Raw genomic sequence first — 20,374 nt, 5'->3', positions numbered from 1 at the left:
TAGCGAAGAAAGGTCGTTAATTGCAAAGTTTATGAGACATTGCAAGTAACAAATGCACCATAATAAATGGGAAAATAATGTTTGCCTAGTTTTTTACTTGCAAAGTTTTTTTTTCATTTTTATGTGCTCGGTGTTGTATTTTGGACCTATCCGTGCGGACCAAGCCCCAATATATTTGAATTACGTATTTTAAAATTTTAGACATGACAATTTCTAATTAACAAAATCGTCAAAGAAATGACGTGAATTGAAATCCCTCTCTATAACTAAAAGAAAACCAATTAAAAAACAATTATCATGAAACATACCTCATGAGTTTCAAATTCTATCATACACATGCGATCCTATTCGACACAAGGGGAAACCCCATTAGAGAAGCCAGGCCATGCTAATCGAACAAATTATCAGCATTGTTTTGGAGTCTTCAGCCAAATTTCACAAGAACTATTTTGTTTCACAATATAATCTGTTCAGCAATGAATACTACATTGCGTATCACCCCTAGAAAGTGGTGCATCCTACCCTAGCTGACCAGATAAAAAATGGGTATCCATATATGTTACAAGCCTTCATTGGGGCCATATATAAATTTGTAATGTAGTTCCTCCCAGCTCTTGTGAAGGTAATATGCACCATCTCACATCCATCTACAGTGAAGAAATAATCCATCCTGACTTGTGTTGGAAACCTTCATACTTCTCAACTATATTTAACTTGGCTAAGTACATCTCCTAAGATTTCAGGGTACTCCTTGAATATCTCCACAAACTAAGACCTATGACCGCCATACCAGCAATGCCTGCTAAAATCTGCCACAACAAAATAGAATAGCAAAAATTTGAGATACAAATTTCAAAAAAAAAAAAAATTATACTAGAGTGCACCCTCGTCAAGAGATAACAGGGATGAAATGGATTAGCTTACATCTTACCCCCCCCACCCCCCACCCCTTCTCTCCCCTCCAAGAAACGAAGGGTAAAGCAATACACATCAGGGGCAGATATAGTCAAATTAACAAATTAGGAATTTTGCTGAAATTTTGGAACGAATTAACAATATACACATTGAGAATGTTGTAGAACTTCTAGAGAATATTTAGAATGTTCCAAAAACTCTTTAGAGAATAATGGCATGTTGACAGTGCACTAGATACACATAAGTGGTAAAACATGCATAATCATGACTGACCTTTGCGTCTCTGCGATAACTGGTCTTAGTAGATCGAAAGAATGATTTCAGTAACTTGAAGCGAGATGTCTGGGGCATTAGAATCACTGCAGTGTACTGTTTTTTGCAAGGATAAGGTAGTATCCTCTGAAGTGCCAACTTTGCTGTTTCTGGTGTCAGAGATAATCTAACTTTGGACCGCCCATCATCTATAATCTGCATCAGAGAAATAATTACAGATTTAAGTCTTTAAGAATTTTTTTAAAGTATAATACACGTTTCTACCCTACTATTGTTACTAAAATGGCTCCATACAAATGGAGGCTTGGAAGTGAAGATGAAGTGCTTGCTGAGCTGCAATTACATGCCCAAGCATTACATTTTCTTTCTTCAGCTAAAAGATGAATAGAAACATGAAGGTATGGTGGATACTTAAAATCGTGACTATTCAGCTAGAATGTTACTGTCATTGCCAATCCTCAGTAGCAATATTGTTTAGAGAAGTATCCAAACTATTAATTGCTTGGAACTACTTTTTATGTTAACCAGGACAGCTGTATTTGAAATTTTTACAAGCAAAGAGAGATTTAGGTGAAAATACCATTTTGAGGTCTCTAAATTTTGGTAACTGTCAATTTGGTCTCTGCTATTTTCAACTTGTAGTCAATTTCCACTAGTGAGTTAACCATAGAGACCAAATTGACTACTACCAAAATATATTAACCAAATTGACAAGGGACTAAAAATGTAACTACCAAAGATTTTTTTTTCCCCCGCTAAAGATCTAAAAACACGGTATTAAACTTGAAATCCAGAACTTTTTCACATGAATTTTTTTTTTTTAATAAAGAAAATAACATGTATTTGCCATTTGGAAAGTCATGCAACAAATTACCTGATGTAAAATGCATTACTTTGAATTCACCACTTATATTAAGAATGAACTACACTTATTAATACTTATTCAATAATTTTAAAATTATAAAAATCCTAACATTGTTATCTAAAACAAAATAACACAAAAATAAGTAAAACAAAGACACAAATTTTATTTCTATATGATATCAACATCTCAAAATATAAAACAAAATTACAAATGACTTATTGGATAATTCATTTGACAAAGAATAAAAACATATAAGAAATTTACAATCTTGAAAATTAATTTTATAATCTATGGTCAATTGTGGTTGGCACTCTATTTTAATTTGAGATATACATTAAAGTTTGATTGTTTATTTATTTATACATTGTCTCTTTTATGAATATCATATCATTATTAAGCAACACACACTCTAGGAAATATCATAATTTATTTTGAAAAACTGTTTATTTTGGATATAAATTGTTAAAAAATAGGTCTAAGCATTCATAATTTATGTTAATTTGATACTTTGGTTTCACTATTTTCACACTTGTGAATATTTCTCACAAATGTCTACAATTTTAAATCTATATTTTTAACTGTACTGTAACCATATTATCTTGGCATGTATTTTGTTATTTGGTGAGCGTTTGGATTCAACTTAATCCAGCGTTTTCAATCTGCGTTTGCATTTTGCTGAAGCTGGGACCCACGCGCACTGGAGGAAACGCAAGGCTACTAAGAAACGCAAGTTTTCAGCCGCACTATTTGACCAAATCAACCGTGAACAGTGCACCCGTGCACTATTCACAGACCCACAAATTCCACTTTTTAGCAACTTTTTTATTAAAAATGGGTCCCACGGCACTATTTACACATTTAAAAATTATTTTACTACAGTGTTTTCAATTTCAACAAAAATAAGCTCAATCCAAACGGACCCTTGATATCTAAAAATCTTTACTCATTACAGAATGCTCAACCATTCATCTTTCAATTAATTTGCATGTAGTTATGTAAATGTCTTAATTGTTTCCTTAAAGCTCACAACAAACAATTAAACTAATATTGTCTTTATTTTATTTTATTTTTTTACCAAAAAAAAAAGTTTTAAAAAATGGTTCAGGTTTGGGTTGGGTTAACCCACAAAAAACATGGGTCGAGTCACGGGTCAACCCGTTTTTGCTTCAGGTCAAAAAATCGGGTTTGGGTCAAGTATTTTTCGGGTCGGGCCAGAAAATTCTGACCCGTTTTGCCATGTCTATAGCCAGCACAATCACCAAAGTTTTCTCTCCAAATTGGAGAGATTACATTTTGGTGGGCCCAGGGAGAATATTTGAGCCCGACTAAAATCTTTCCCCTTTTCTCTCCAAACCAAACAACCCAAAACACTATTTTCTCTTCCCCATTTTCTATCCTCCCTATTTTCCACCCAACCAAATGGACTCTAGGGCCAAATAGAAACATAACACATTGCCAAATGAGTTTAAACTCAAATGCCACCTCCACCAACATAAGAATGGGGTAAAGAGGGTAAGGTTGTGGGTTCAAAAACCATTGGGGTACACTTGTAAGCTTATCAATGAAAAAAACAGAGAGTAACACTTGTATGCAAACAGCAACTTAGGCTGGTATACAAACACAGTTACAACCACCAACCTCAAAAGAAGTGCCAACATAACCAGAATAGATTCTTGACTGGTAGCTGCGTAAAATCCTGTCAAGCCAGAAGTAATTCTCCTGAAAAAGCATAAGTAAATCAGCATCAGGAAATGAATGGTAGTAAATTGCTCTCATTTCTCACATCCATGACCCTTAATGCTCTGGGTGATTGCCAAAAACAGATGAGAAGAAAGTCAAAAGTTTTAATGCAAAGCAAGTTGAAAATGGTCTGTCTAAGAATCACATAGCTTTTTCTCCATCTTTATGACAACCATATTTTTTGATAAGTCATCTTTTTGACAACCATATGGACCACATTTTTATGAAACACACAGCTATGTAAAGAAAATCTAACCTGAAGCCCATTTTCATGGGCTCTTTGCTCAATTTCAAGGATGGTTGAAACATCCTCATCTGTAGGTCCTTCCTCTTGAAGAAGTAATATCTCATCCAGAGCAAGATCAGCCTGTTAAGAAATATACCAAGAGCTAGAAAGTGAGCAGATAGGCCACTGAATTATTAGACCAAAAACCAAAAATAAAATACAACTATAACAACTTACCAGCTTTGTGGAGATTGCTGGATCACAAGAGAAATTTATGCTAATATCACCACGAACATTACCAGTTCGAGAAGGTTTATTACCGCCAAGAAATACTGAAACACTGGCAGAGTAGATCTGAATGCAGAGAGGCAATTAAATAAAAACAAGGCCAACAAATATTATGATCAAAAGAAAGATAAATGACATGCATGCAGACCTGCCCATGCTTGAAACGCAGAACCTGCATTAATTTTGTCTCAAGAAGTTTGCTCAGGAACCCAACAAAGTGAATCTCTTCTACCTGCCATTATTATTATTATTATTTTGGGTTTAATTTATTCTATTTCACAGATAACTCACCATAAACCATCAGTAAAATGAAAGCCAAGAAAGGCCTGATGGCAATCCATTACAGAAGTATTTAATTGATAGATCTAAAATTAGACACATACCATGGTTCCATTTTTCAGTTCCACAGGAAAGCATAACAGAACCGAACATTGTGCTTCCACCATCGGGCTCCGGACCACTTCTCTACAAGCATATCCAATGGTTAAAAGGGATTTGAATTCTAAACAAAATAAAAGAGGCATCCACACAGGAAAATTCCAATGATGTTTCAAATGTCAACAGAAATGTATGGAAGCAACAACATTCAAAGATAACAACAAAGAGGAGGAGGATTTAAGAACGGGTGTCCTGTCAGAGAAAAAAAAGTGGAATGAATAATTCATGCAAAGAAAGAAGATGAGAAATCTTCACTGTAAAGTCAAGGATAATTCAGGATCATTAGCTGGTCCAACTGAATCCATAGATGACCCTACCCTTCCTATTACATTCCAGAAATATGTTCAACTACTACCATAACTCAAAATTATATGGCTGTATACGAGCATGCGTGTGAGATTGCACGCATTTGCTGATTACCTAATTATGGTTGATGGAAAAGTGAATGGTAAGCCTTTGAGGTCATCACGGTTAAAATGCATAATAGGTTCAGGAGGCCTTGGTATTCCACCCTGCATGCAGAATCACAAACCCAGTTAACATGGAATATTTACCATTCCATGCCTAACTAGAAACAAAAAGAATCTATTACTTACCAAATACTGCAATATTAAGGGAAGTGCAATCGTCGGAACAATATTCCCTACAATCACAACAGTAAAAGTTGATGGATCTTTGAAACACTTGTTGAAAAATTCACAAGCTCTTAATGGATCAACTTTTCGAAGGTCACTTAATTTAATGGGCTACACAAGGAAGAAATTGACAGCAAGTTAGAAGGAGGGCACACCCATCTTGAATCAGTAATTTTTAAAACAGGATATCAGGCACACCTTAAAGAAATAGGAGTTTCCATAGTTGAGCTCCTTCACACGGTTTGCAAAAGCAGTGTAAGGATCCCTCTCTTGAGCACGAACTGCTTCTTCGGCCATTTGCATCACTATTTTGACATCTTCTTCTCCTGGTGTTACATTTGTTGTAAATAGTTGATAGACAAGCTGCCAGAGCCAGAACAGCATAATTAGAACTGAAAAAGCCATTAACCCAAATAAAACCCAGATCTGGTTGGAAGGAGGGACAGGCACAATAGGAAGCAACAACTTTGTGTACAATCCCCAATATGCATGCTTAACAAATTCCAACAAATGAGACTTTGGACATGAAACAGACCTGCAAGGCAGTTTCCAGGTCTGATGGTGAACAATCACCATAGAAACTTCTCATGTATGCTCCAAGATTCATACCGACTTCAGCTCTCTTGCCAGCAAGCATGTCCATTAATACTGATGGTCTATAACCAAATACACCAATTTCTCCAGCAATGGTTGGTCCCATTGAACAAGAGAAATATTCACTCTCTGGGAGTTCTGATAAACCCCCATATGAGAAGCCTGTAAAGATAACCTGTTGGAACAAAGAGCCAAAAGAATTATACATAGCACCTGAAGTCATGCTCAGGTTTAGATCATATATTCACTTTTTTTATTTATATGTAAGCGAATCTTTATTGAAAAGAAGCTGCGAAAGTAGCCACAACAGCCAAAGACTACAAATCAGCTGAACAGCACCCAACCACAACAAGACAACCAGCTGTAACAAGATCAGGGTACAAAGACCCAACCTAATATACCAAGTGCAGAACAAACCAAACACCCAGCTCAAAACCACAGCCAGGACACAGAAGCAAAGCCATACATAATAATCACTTTTGTAGGCCAAAAAATAATTTGCAACCAAAAAGTATAGAACAAGAGCCCCTGTATATTTGAGGTAACATCAACAAGAAACAAATTCTACTCTCAATGAGAACAGGAAACAAAAAGGAGAATTGATAAATGCCCCTTCACAAGAGCCTTCAAGTAATCAAGTTCTCTCGAGAATGATTAGTCTCCTTTAAGATGCACCAGGGAATATAAAATAAAATAAAAACGAGAGCATAAAAAGAGGAGAAAAATAAAAGGAAGTTCCTCTAGGTTTCAAACTTGACCTTCAGTCTTGCAATTACACACTATAATAACTCCTGCAAAGATTGAACCTAAATTGGATTCAAGTTCATATCCCTCTGCAACCAACAGTTAAGTATGTAATCCTAATCCCCAAAGTCCACATATAAGGCAATCTATGCCCTCCAGATATGATAGACCAATTTCCAGATCTTTCGTGCTTCTGCTTACAATAATGAAAGGAAAAACATAAAAATGGAGACTTACTCCCCAAATGACTGGAAAGGAACCTAGTCGACCTTGATCATATCACATATAGGAGTATTTCAAATCCATTTCTTTCTAAGATCTAAGTGCGAATTTTATAGCCATATAATTGGTCTTAAAATGAAATTATATGATATGAAAGACTGAAATTTACAATAGAACTAACCTTTGTTAGTCTAGTTTTAGTTCTCTTACTAGTAAGCACTCATTCTTCCAATGATCTGTATCATTTCATAGTTGACCAGGCCGATCCACTAATTTTTTTCCATTGGAAACCACAATACCTTTGTTTATATTCCTACAGTTTTCATAGTTGTTTCATCTCATACCCAACTTAAGAAACTCATCCATTAGTTCCTACCATAAAAACTGTTAATCTTATGCACAGGACTTCAAAATGCAAGATTTACTTCTATGTTTCTCCCAACTCTATACAATAATTGTTTCTATGTAAGTTCAAAACTTTAAGAATAAACAAATACGTTAGACCAACAAAAACTCATAAATATAGTGAATTGAGGAGGTAATATAAATGAGATTTTACATATAATTCCATTAGATAGTTCTTTTCACTACAGATATTCCAATACCTATACGGTTTTATACCTGGTCATCAAGAAAGTCTGTACACTTATAGCAAACTCGCATGCCATTTGATAGAATTAATTCAGTAGCTCCAACAATTGGATATTCAAACTGCTGCATAATATTCCTGAGACAAATTATTTGCAACAAAAAAATTACATTCATATAATCAAATTGCAAACGTGATCTGTTTTGTAGATTCAGATCCTCCTAAGTAGCACAAATGAGCTGTCTCATTGAGCTAGTAAGGAATATAGAAGAAAAAAATGAATGCATCATGTATCAAACTACATCCAAAGACAAATAAAAGCTAGTCAATGCAGATAGGGAGAGTAGTATCCAAAAAATAAATAAAATAAATATCTACAAAATACTGATCTGCAAAGTGGTCCAACTTTACCCTGAATTTGGCTTTGAACTGACAATTTCTTCTGGAATTTGTTCATCATCCCAACGAGAAATGTTCCTCTCTTCCTCAAGAATATTGATCCTCAACACTACATTCTTCAGATCATCTACTGTTGCAGAAGCTTGAGGCTCAATTGTCTTTATGACACAGCTGCATGATGTTCTTAACTTTTCCGAATATTTGGATACCTCTGATGCCGTTATATCTATGCATATAAGAGAGCATGGTGAGAACAACCATATATATTTTCATACTTGGTCTTTTTCAGAAATCTTAGAACCAGTGCATTTATAGATACAATAATAGTTACTAACAAGGTAGAAGAGTTTTCTGGAGTTGAGCCTCATATTCAATCCCAACAACAGGTTCATTGCGCAGAAAATGCTGCCAAAAACAAAAAAGAAGACGAATTTTTTATAATGACTAAAAATTCAAATTAACAGTAAGATGTCCCAAGAAACTACAATTGGGATATACTTGTAAATATTCATCCCGCAAGCTTGTTGATTGCATTTGATCACGCTCCAAGTAGGCAGATTCAATCTCTGACATCAGTAAGGCTCGAACAATAGATATTTCACGTTCTGAAAAACCATGTTGCCGTACCTTTGCAACCTGAAGCATAAGAGCTGTTATTAAAAAGGTAAACATTTTGAGAGAGAGAGAGGGAAGATAGAGGAAGTTCTATAAACAGATAAAAAGCAGACCTCAATCAGCATTGACTCTAGGGCCTCAACAGTCCCTTTTTCTTTACAAGATGAAGTCATTATATAGGCCTTTAACGGACGCACTAGAACATCTGCAGCAGCTGAGCATGAGAAATAGGGTGGATCCCTTCTACGAGAGATCTTAAAGAACCTTTGGTTTAGAGCATAAAGAAACATGGATTCCGCAAGTAAATCCCTATAGTCCTTCACCGTTTTCAGCTGATCCGCTTGCATCTTATAGCTAATCATAACTGCAGACTGTTTTTGAATAAAGTCAAGATATTGCTATTAAAATTACAATTTCCATGTGAAAGCCTACTACTCACATGCTCTCAAAAATGTGCAGAAATATTTGTATGAACCAAGACTAAAATTTATTCTGTACTAACCCCAGCAGCTTCAGATTCAACAAAACATGAAAAACGTGGTTCCTCATGAGATGGAACTGTAAATTTTGGTATAAGAGGAGGCTCAGGTGCCGAACTCTTTTGTCCGAAATGAGTCTTTATCAACTCAACTACACCCTGTGAGAGAGAGAGAGATTGTCAATAAATCTTAACCAGAAAACCTAGGTTCCAGTGTGAAAATTTATACATAAACAAAACAAACCTGCGTATTAGAAAAATCTCCAACAGCTATGACTGCCATATTAGATAAATGGTACCACTTCCTATAGAACTGCTTCACAGTCTCATGAGACACCGTCCGAATTACCTTCTCTAATCCAATCGGTAAGCGCTCAGCATACTGCAATCAATCAGAGGATTTAAGAAGCAACATGAAATGATAAAACAAGGAAATTGAAAGGCCAAAAGCAGTTTGTGTATTACGGTGCTGCTATATAGAAGCATTATAAGAGAAGGCTAGTAAAAGTAAAACATAATTGCATGTACTCATCAAGATAGCTAGGAAAGAGAAATGTTTTAGCTTTTAATGCAATAAATGTGCAATTCTATCTGCAAGAGAGCCTCAACAATGAATTGATACAATAATTAATCATTAAGATATGAAATATTAACAAATTTATTGTATTTAATATCAGTACCTGGGAACCTTCCATCATCAGAACCCAATGTGCATCCTGCATTCTTCCAGCAGCATTCCGATTCCCTCTGTATTCTTCCATTACAGCTCCTCTTTCTTTTTCCAAATCATCTTTTGAGACTCGAACCTGCATGGAACAAGTAAATATATGAAACGAAGTAAAAATTTCAAAAGTACCAAACATGGTGGTTATTAATACCTCCGAACTAAATTCTGCCAGGACCGAAATGGCTTGAGATAACAGATCAGGCTTGTCAACGGGAACAAACATCTCATATACAGTGTCATCAGCACAAGTTACTGCATTTTGACAAGCACCAAATTCTGCCCCAATACTTTCAAGGAATTTGATAATATCATGGTTTGAGTATTTCTTAGTGGCACTGAAGGCAAGATGCTCAACTATGTGAGCAACTCCACGTTCATCCTCCTCTTCCAAAACTGATCTGCCATGAAACCAATAAATTAGCTTGTTTGACATTCTTTATATATATAGTCAAATTCAAGTTACACCTAGTTTAGTTCTTTTTTTTTTCTTTTTTCTTTTTGATAAGACACCTAGTTTAGTTCTTTATTAATACTACACCACTTAATAATTTTTTTTATTGGACTAGTATTTAGAAAATCAACTGTTCAACTACACATTCTCTTTATTCTTGAGACACATGCCAAATTTCCTATTAATCGGACGTTATTTACCATCTAAATAAAAAACTCATGTTTTATATATATTTTTTAAAATACAAAAAACTTGAAATGTAAAATTTTTATAGATTGTTTAGTTTTTGATCTTTGATAATCTTGAGATATTGCAGGCATAGAAGATATAAGGAGACAATCTAATCCAACGAAAGATTTGTCAAAAAATATATCCAAAGAAAGTTATTATAGCATTGACAAACTAACACCTGGTGTAACTTGAACCTAATATATATTTATATAAATAATAAATATAAAGCCTTTAACTTAGATACGAAACCTATCTATTTCAGTGAGCTAGCTTAGACCAAACACTCTATATACCATGTAACACTTCTTCCACGAAAGGAAAATTTATTAAAGAAAGCAAAACTCAAATAATAAAGCCTCCTAAAGAATTACAGTTGTGGTTTAAGAGATCCATGAAATCAACTAAAGAGTTTCAAGATACCCCAAACATAGTACAACATTCAAAGAAAAAATGCAAGAAAATATGTACGATCCCAATTACAGATATCTCAATCCTTTGAAAGCTCAATTTTTCTGCTCTCTCCACAAATTTTCCACATAATACAATGAGGAGTCACGTCATATTTTAATACAGAAGAGATTACCAGTACAAGTGGATGAGTGACAAATGTACTTGTTCTCCTTGCTCAATGCCTAGGGTTTGAATCCCACTATGACCAATGAGCTATAGCTCAACTCATAATTCCTCCTCCCGTAATAATGGGATGGAGGGTGAGGTCATATCCCATTGGATGCATGTGTAACTTACCAATAAATAAATAAAAGAGTACGAATCCCACAGTGCTTATTTTGCAGTGGATGATACCTACACTTATGGCTCAGTTGAGTATAACTTTCTAGTCAGTCCCTGCCACACCATCCTACCCTTTTTCCTAAGTGGAAAAAAACCCTCAAGAGATTGTGATTAGTGGCTTTTTATGAGAAATCCAAATAAAATTTTACATTGGGTGTTTTTCATTTTCAGAAGGTAAACCAAATTTGAATTGCATTTGGGTAACATACATATTCTATAATCTCATGGTAAAAGTAACTTTCTCTACCGTTCTCTTAGCTCTTATAGAGGATGCTAACATGCCATTTAGTGTGCGTGTGGGAATTGATGAAAAAAGTTTTGCTTTTTGCTTTTCATCTCGGCATTTTTGCAAATAATCTAGCTTTTAGCTTTTTGTAACACAATTAACGTAAAAGTTACCAAAAAGGCAAAAACTATATCTTTTGATAAACAATATGCAAATAAGCTATTGGAAATAAGCAATTCCCAAACAAACACTAATTAATTGTTCTCAACCCAAAGCATAATACACACTGCTCCACACATTAAATAGTTCATCAAGTCGAAATTTTGCCAAGTGGGTCAAACCCCATACCCCATATTCTTGCAGTACATAACAGATTCAAACAATTCGCCATTTGAAATAGCATACTAAACTACTATCAAACTCACCAAAACTCAAAACACAGCCGCATATAATCAAAATCAAACCAACCCAACAAACAAAAACAACTGTTGGGCACATGCATATATATACAAAGTACAACAACAAAACCATAGTCCCAAAATTTTGGGGTAAACTATGGACCCTCAATAGATTAATCAATGTCTCCACCATTCTATCATATATATATAACATCATAATCAATCTGCATGTGATCTTTTACTGATTCTTCCAATATTATTCTACATATATGGCACTTTAAAAAAGAAAAAGATTAAAAAAAAAAAAAAAAAGGGAAAAATAAAATTACCCAGCTTTGACAGCAAGAGCAAGAGCAGCTCTCATTCTGGGTTTAGAATTGGAACGGACATAGTAAAAGAGACCATTGTCAAGCCTGCCATAGTGAACACCAACAGGTTGTTGAGCAAGGACTTGGTCCATGTCCACGTTCACTAGCTTCAGGGACCTGAACCGATGTTTCTTTGGGATCTGTGAGTTCTCTGCTGGAAGCAAATCCATCCCAGATAGACAGACAGTATAAACCCAAAGAAAGAATCAACTGTTGAAATATTCTGTGTGTTTGTGTGTTCGTACGTACCCACTAGGCTCTTCTTTTATAGGCAAACAAAAAAATAAAATAAATTTGGTTTTTGCAGCAGCCAAAAGCTTCTTTTATATATTTTAGTCTACTCCACTGGCTAAAATCAAATAAGATTAATTTTTTTGGCAAATGGCAATGTTCTGGTGGTGCTTTGGTACTTTACTCAACTGGGTTTTGATCTTTGAGCATCATTGTGGTTTTTGGGTCCACTCTATCGCTTTGACACGCAAAGGGGTCACGTACATGATTGTGTGTTTGCACTATGCAAAGAAAGACCATCAATGGACCTCACATAGCAATTATATTATTAGGTCAGGTTGGGGATAGCCGGAGGATATGTCCTAGTCTTTTCAAACTATAATGAATTGAATTCCTCACTTCCAAAAAAAAAATTTATATGAAAAATTTACAAATTTCCCCCTTCTTAATCATAGCATCAAAATTTTTATTTTTGGAATTTTTAATGGTAATGTTTGATTAGGGGTGTTCATCAAACCCATTAGCTCAACAAAACCAACCCAATCTAATCCAACCTGATGCCTCAAGTTGGTTTTATTGGATGGTTGAGTTGAAATTTTATTTTTAGTCTTAGATAAGGTCAGGTAGATAGTTTTTTCAACTTATCTGACTCATCATAACCCGTCATGTATATAAGTTCATTTCATTACCATTATCTTAATTTCTTTTTAGTTTGATTTATATTGATATTTTGAGAAGTAGTTTTGATAATTTTGAAAATCTGGTCTATAATTCAACCATATTATATGAATGATAATAATTTATATAAAAAAAATTAAATAATTGATGAGAGCTTAATATTCTGTAAGGCATAAAGCATGTATGCATAATCCATCAATCCAACACCACCCAACTTGATCCATGTGAATTGAGTTGGGTTAAAAAAAAAAAAAAAAAACCTTCCCACCTGACCCATGCACACCCTATATTTGATTTCTTAAAATTTGGATTAAAATTAAGTAATTAAGAGTTTATCCAAATTAATATATTTCACATTTTGAATACATATTTTCAATTAAATTTTAATTCTTCTAGTTTTTTTGTATTACGATTTAGTAACCTCTTGTAGTTTTGTTCTATTATAACTTAGTATCATAATGTTTTAATTGTTACATTTTAACCATCTAAAGTTCGGGTAAAAATGAATTCATTAAGAGGTCTTTGGATAAAACCCTAATAATTTTATTTTGGTACAAATGAAAATTTATGAATTAATCGTGATAAGGTCAAACCACAAAGGGATAAATTGTAGTCTCTAAGAAAAATATATTGTATACAAATCATGTGAAATTTATAAAATTTATTTAATATTTAAGGAATGACTGCCCTTATACTACAACTCTACAACAATTTATTTTTCTATTATATTTTTTTTCTTACAACAAATGAAGAGAGAGGGGGATTTGAACACATGTTCTTCTTATAATTGGGGGAATCGGATAATGTCACTGAGCTACAAGATTTTTTGTTTATAGTATTGTAAATCATGCAATATTAAATGACATCTCATATCAATAAAATTAAATTATTCAATATTAAAAACATTATGGAAAACATTTTTGGGATTTTTTAAGAATATTAATTTGGTCCTCAACTATTGGTAAAGTTCAGGGTGATTATTGAACTATTAATTATGATAATTTAGTTTGACTTAAAAATCGATTAACAAAATTAGCTAATGTGATAAATGTAGCACATACTAAAAGATTATTATGAAAAGTGTTAAAAAAATTTAATCCAGTCAATTTCAATTGTGGGTTCTAGTTAACTCAACTGGTAAAGTCTCTGATGATTGAATAAGAGATCTGGGGTTCAATCCCCGCCTACACCAAAAACTGATTAGTGTCTTGGTCTGATGGTGAAGAGCTATTATCAGGAACAGACGTCATATGTTGAAACTCTCTAAAAAAAAAGTCAATTTCAATTATTAATTTGATCAAAATTAAACATAAAATGAGATTCAATGATGGCATTTACTTGATTAAAATTTGAAGCTTGAAGGACTAAATCGACACAAGTAAATAATAATGAATCAAATATTGAACTTGATGTGATGATTGGATTATCAAATTAGTAATTTTTCTCCTTTTCTTTAAATTCCTACACACCTAAGCGCATAAATATTATCCTAATTAATGACATTTTTTTTTCGCTTGAATGAAAGTGATTTATTCAAAACAAGAGGATAACAACAAAAGGCCATCATCCACACAAACACACTAGAAAGATGGGGAGAACCAAATAAACCATTTATCATTACTAGCTAGTTAAGTCATGGGCAATAGAAGGAACATGACTCAAAGGAACAAGAAATATTCGAGATTTCCTCAATTAGATTGGATATTTGCCAAGAAGGAGCAATGGCAGGAAGACTTGCATCACAATTAATTTCGATTGAGTTTTTGGGTGGATTGATCTATTGGGGGGGTCCCTCTTGAAGGTAGTTGAGAATTGGTTCTTAGCTCTGTGGTGGCTTTGTGCTCTTGGAACCCTAGGAAAATGCCTCCTTGAATTCCTAGCATAGATGGGATTAGGCATTAGGTATATAAAAGTATGCCTAATGACATACTTTTATACCATATACAAGAGTATAAAAATAAACTAAGACTAATGCCATACTTTTATACTATATACAAAAGTAACCAAAAAAATAAATTATGACCAAAATATCATCAATGATTTTAAAGAGATCAAACTTTTAAAAGTTGTCAATAGACGTGAAAAATATGTCATTAATCCATATATTCCAAATTCCATTTACTTTAGTAATATACAAAAGTAACCAAAAAAAAAAAAAAGTTTTAAGACCAAAATACCGTCAATGATTTTAAAGGGATCAAACTTTTAACTTTTATACCATATACAAGAGTATAAAAAGAAACTAAGACTAATGCCATACTTTTATACTATATACAAAAGTAACCAAAAAAATAAATTATGACCAAAATATCATCAATGATTTTAAAGAGGTCAAACTTTTAAAAGTTCTCAATAGACGTGAAAAATATGTCATTAATCCATATATTCCAGATTCCATTTACTTTAGTAATATACAAAAGTAACAAAAAAAAATGTTTTATGACCAAAATACCGTCAATGATTTTAAAGGGATCAAACTTTTAAAAGTTCCCAATTGACATGAAAGATGAGCCGTTATTACAGGTATTCCAAGTTCCATTTAATGTAGCAATAGTTCATGAAGTTTTTGAGATATTTTATTGATAGGAAATATAATAGTCTAATCAAAAGTTGTGACTTGTGACACCAATTATACATATATAACTAACCAGATCACATCTTCTCCTAAAATAAATAAATAAATAACCAGATCATTAATTTGAATGAAAACCAATATAAATCATCATTAAAAATACTTCAATTTACCTTTCCCTCAATTATTTTTTTGTTAAATGAGACAAATAGATAAAGCTCATAAACAAAAACTATGAACCTACCAATACATTATACCAATGTTCCATTTGAAAACTTAGTGTGAAAATTATTTTATTCCACACGCAGTTTCTTTTCCTTCTTTATTTGTAGACCGTCTTTTGTGCTATGTTGAGATGCTTTAATTAGTTTACGCTTCTTTAGCTTATGCTTCTTATTGTTCCAAAAGAGTTGAAATTTTTGTTATACTTTGCGGCGATCTGTTGGTTCCCTTTCTTTCTTTCTTTTTCCCCTAACAGTTTAGACAAATATGAATTCTTATTCTTCAAAGGTTAAAATTTTCAAAAATAAATAAATAAAAACAAATGGGACAAAGAGCTTTTAGCTTATTAAAAAGCTTTAGATTCGGAGTAATGTTTTAAGATTCTTGAGAATGTTGAAATTTCAGCATCATTTTCATTTCAAACAAGAATTGGAATCCTTTTTAAGAATAGGAAATTAAGAACCCAAAAAGATGCTGGATTGAAGAAAGTCATAAAATCTTAGAGTTTTCTACTTATTCTATGTCAAGTCAAGTGTCCCTTCTATTTAAACTTCTTCAAATCCATTGAAAACAATTTAAAGTTCATTTAAAGCTAAATCTAACTCATTTTAGTTAAAACTCATTTAAATTTAATTTCAATACATTTGGAACTAATTCAAATTTTCTTACCAAAAACTATTATTAATTCTAATATACTAAATTTACATGAAAAAGATTTCCATGTTTAAAAAATAAAAAAATTGGATGTTCATTTTCAATATATTTTCATAATAGCTTAATTTTCATAAATTATTTGAAAACATAAAATAGAATTAATAGGGAAAATTTGAAGAATTTTATCACTATTAGGGTGCGTTTGGATACTGCTTATTTTGCTAAAAAATGAAAACAATAAAAAAAATAATTTCCAGTTACTGTTCACACTAAAAAAACACAATTCATATGCCTTGATGCACTATTCATGTCCCATGAACAGTGCACCAAGCACTGGTCCAGAAAAAAAAGAGGCTGAAACGCAAAACGTCCAAACGTGGACGTGATCTAAATGCTCACTTAGTTTGAATTTTGTAAATTCTAATATTATTATTGTTGTTGCTGCTATTATTATTATTCAAGCAAAAAATGTTAATATTTATTATCAATATAGTATAGCGAATATAATATGAAATTATGAAACACTACAGATGAAAACAATTTTAAAAAAATAAATTGAAGTTATGAAATTATTTGTTAATCGGGTTTTTATAAAAGATGAGACAAAATTAAAATCTACATTTATAATTAATACCTCATGTTTTGTAAATGCTAAAAATTTGTTTTCTTCTTTTTCTTTTTCTTTTTTTCTTTTTTGAGATGGAAGATAGAAATATATATTACTAACCAAATCAAGGTTACAAGGAACCCAAATGTGCTTGGGAAATAATGATTACTTTGGTATTTTTTTGCTACTTAGTTGAGGAAATAATGAACAATTTATATACTTTACAAAATGTTAGTGTGGGGCCAGAGAATTTGTGGCCCAGACCCACTCTACATTAGGGTCCAAGGCCTAAGCCGAGGAGAGCTATTGCCGAGGACGCATAATAAAGGCCCAAAAAAGGCACAAGGATATGGCCGAGGACGATCTTATGCTCAGCACCTCACAAAACGTCCGAAGAAAAGGACAAACTCAGTACAGGGGCAGGACAAGGGAGAAAGCTGCCAACATCGTAATACAGAATCCTGCATCTGACAGGCCCATACTCCAAACCATGCTATTTAACTTTTCCAACCGCCCCCAACCACTCTAGGTATGGATTGACAGGACAGATCTGCACCCCAGAAAGTAAAACTTACACGTAGACACTAAAAGGGGAAAGGAATACTAGTATAAAAGGGAAAGAAAGCAAAGGAGAATGGATCCCCCCGGGGGAAGGAGGGAAAAATCCTGAAAAAGGGAGAATGGGAAGGATACTGTACTCCTCGAACGCAATCCGAGGACTTAAATCCTACAACCCATACCAATAGAATGCTTAGCAGTCAAACCAAGTCCACCCATGTAAAAGCCTCCACAAAAACCACGACCAAACCGCTCGCCTGTGACCAAGGTCATGCCTTTCAAGCCCACACTCTACAAATCATATTGTTAAGGCCCTTTACTTACGAGCCCAATGTCATTCTTGGGTCGTTAAATAATCGTGTCCCTACAGTTAGCATTACAAGGTTTAAAGAATTCACAACCATTCAAAAAAGAACATTAAGAGCATTAAAATCAATTCATCTAAAAATTTCTCTTTATACTTTTATTTATTTATTTTTGCTAATCAATTTTCAAAACGCCCACATTCAATTCTTTATTTCCTTCTTCATTTTATGAAAATATTATCTCTATCTATATATTTATATCTAAAAACTGAAGTATAGTATTTATTGCTGTTGATCTCTTGTTGCACCATCTCATCACCATATCATTGGCCACATAATTATTATTTTTCTTATTTATTTTTTATTCCTATTTTTTTAAAATATAAATATATTATTGACTTTATATATTCATCTTAGGCAATTTTAACGTTACATATAATTTTGCTTTTACATATTCATCTACTTTAATTTAGAATTTATTTTTATTCTTTTCTTAAACAAAAAAAATATAAGTAGATTATTAACTTTACACATTCATCTTGGGTGATTTTAACATTATATATAATTTTGTCTTTACATATTCATCTACTTTAATTTAGATGTTTATAACTAAATTTTATATTTCTCTATTTTTTTAATCTATCATTTACTATCAAATAGATTGGCTACCCACCATGGGGGATGGGGTTTGGCCCTGTAAATCTAAGTATGGGGGCCCTCCTCCTTCATAGGGGCTTTGCAAGCCCATTCAATTTCTACTTCAAGCCCATTGAAAACAAATTATAGTTCATTTAAAGCTAAATCTAACTCATTTTAGTTAAAACTCATTTAAATTTAATTTCAATAGATTTGGAACTAATCCAAATTTTCTTACCAATTTTCAATATATTTTCATAATAGCTTAATCTTCTTAAATTATTTGAAAACATACAATAGTATTAATAGGGAAAATTTGAAGAATTTTATCAATATTAGTTTGAATTTTGTAAATTCTAATATTATTATTGTTGTTACTGCTTTTATTATTATTCGAACAAAAAATGTTAATCTCTATATATTAATAGGTTTCAGAAAATTAGTTATCACTATCTAAATTATCAAAAATACCCCTAATTTAATTAGATATTCTTTATACCTAAGAAATAAAAGTGAGGTTAAAATTAAAATTCAATAAAATTAAAAAACAAAACTATCTAATATATTTCCTCTAACTTCCCATTATAGTCTTAGACAGATACAAATTCCTCACCTGTTTCTAAAAAACAAAAGACGTCCAATCTCACAACTCACATCTTCTCACCCAACGTCTGATGAACTTCAAACAAAAACTCTTCTCAATTCTTCCCAATAGATGACCGTGGTGTACAAGGAAACTTCCCATTAACAAATAACTTTCCCACCCTTCCTACCACAAACTACAATCTCTTCCTAAATGAAATATGAATTGTCTCAGGCGGCTACTCTTTGTGTAACGTAGTGTTTGTGGTTTAATTGAATAGAAGAGCTAGAAAGTTTAGTGCAGCACTAAGGGAAAAAAAAAGGTGATTTTTAATGTATTCATTTTTTTTCCGTTTTAATGATTATTTATTTAATTATTTTGGGGTTTGAACTGTTTTCTCTTCGTATCTGTTTGTACTACCTTTTTTTTTCATTTGAATGAATGCCTTTTCTTTGTCCAAAGTAAAAATCACTATGCGTGTGGTTTAATTTTAATTGAATAGAAAATAGAAACATACAGAAAATAGAAATTAATTGTTCCAAGCAGCTACTTTTTTATATAAAAGCAATATGCATGTGGTTTAATTGAATAGAAGAGAGAAACAAAATGGAAAGTTTTGTACGGCCCTAATGAAAAAATGAACACCAAAATAGCATTGAAATGACATGTTGTGTGTCAATTTGTTCATTTTTTGTAGCTAGCCTCTGACACTATTGATTGTATTAGCAATTTGTGAGTGTGATAAGGCTAGTATTTACTATGAATGTTGTATAGCAAATATAATATGAAATTATGAAACACTATAGTTGAAAACAGTTTTTTTTTTTTTTTAATAAATTGAAGTTATGAAATTGTTTGTTAATCAAATTTTGAAAAAAGAAGAGACAAAATTGAAATCTACATTTATAATTAATACCCCATGTTTTGTAAATGCTAAAAATTTGTCTATACCATTTTTTTTTTTTTTTTTTGAGATGAAAGATAGAAACATATATTACTAACCATATCAAGGTTACAAGGAACCCAAATGTGCTTGGGAAATAATGATTACTTTGGTATTTTTTTTGCTATTTAATTGAGGAAATAATGAACAATTTACATACTTTACAAAATG

At 32.6% G+C, this 20,374-nt stretch overlaps 1 protein-coding gene across 2 annotated transcripts; it reads right to left on the bottom strand.

The window, feature by feature from the left end:
* Positions 1-261: 261 nt before the first annotated feature.
* On the bottom strand, positions 262-12,743 carry LOC115976174 (zinc protease PQQL-like). Of its 2 annotated transcripts, none has more exons than XM_031097316.1 (21): positions 12,176-12,743; positions 9,900-10,146; positions 9,702-9,827; positions 9,266-9,403; positions 9,046-9,180; positions 8,657-8,914; positions 8,427-8,564; positions 8,264-8,333; positions 7,941-8,154; positions 7,562-7,667; positions 5,916-6,149; positions 5,579-5,743; positions 5,342-5,491; positions 5,166-5,257; positions 4,691-4,772; positions 4,456-4,539; positions 4,257-4,373; positions 4,050-4,160; positions 3,692-3,772; positions 1,189-1,383; positions 262-809 (listed from the first exon to the last, which is right to left on the bottom strand). In XM_031097316.1, the coding sequence occupies exons 1-21, from the start codon at positions 12,382-12,384 to the stop codon at positions 732-734; spliced, it is 3,030 nt and encodes a 1,009-aa protein (XP_030953176.1). In that variant the 5' UTR covers positions 12,385-12,743; the 3' UTR covers positions 262-731. The 2 variants fall into 2 exon arrangements, with proteins under 2 accessions (XP_030953176.1, XP_030953177.1); XM_031097317.1 differs by having other exon boundaries at positions 9,900-10,141; positions 12,176-12,265.
* Between the last annotated feature and the right edge of the window lie 7,631 nt (positions 12,744-20,374).

This window comes from Quercus lobata, chromosome 2 (genome assembly GCF_001633185.2).
Source record: "Quercus lobata isolate SW786 chromosome 2, ValleyOak3.0 Primary Assembly, whole genome shotgun sequence".
NCBI lineage: Eukaryota > Viridiplantae > Streptophyta > Magnoliopsida > Fagales > Fagaceae > Quercus > Quercus lobata.
Note: the sequence above shows the minus strand (reverse complement) of the source record. Positions and strands in the feature narration are given on the sequence as shown.

Bases quoted from the DNA above. Each gene is read 5' to 3' on its own strand.
- LOC115976174 (XM_031097316.1), bottom strand. From the start codon at position 12,384: ATGGATTTGCTTCCAGCAGAGAACTCACAGATCCCAAAGAAACATCGG. The intron at 9,828-9,899 runs GTATTAATAACC...TGTTCCATGCAG, and splicing joins TGGCAGAATTTAGTTCGGAG to GTTCGAGTCTCAAAAGATGA. The intron at 9,404-9,701 runs GTACTGATATTA...GATTGATTGCAG, and splicing joins TGATGATGGAAGGTTCCCAG to TATGCTGAGCGCTTACCGAT.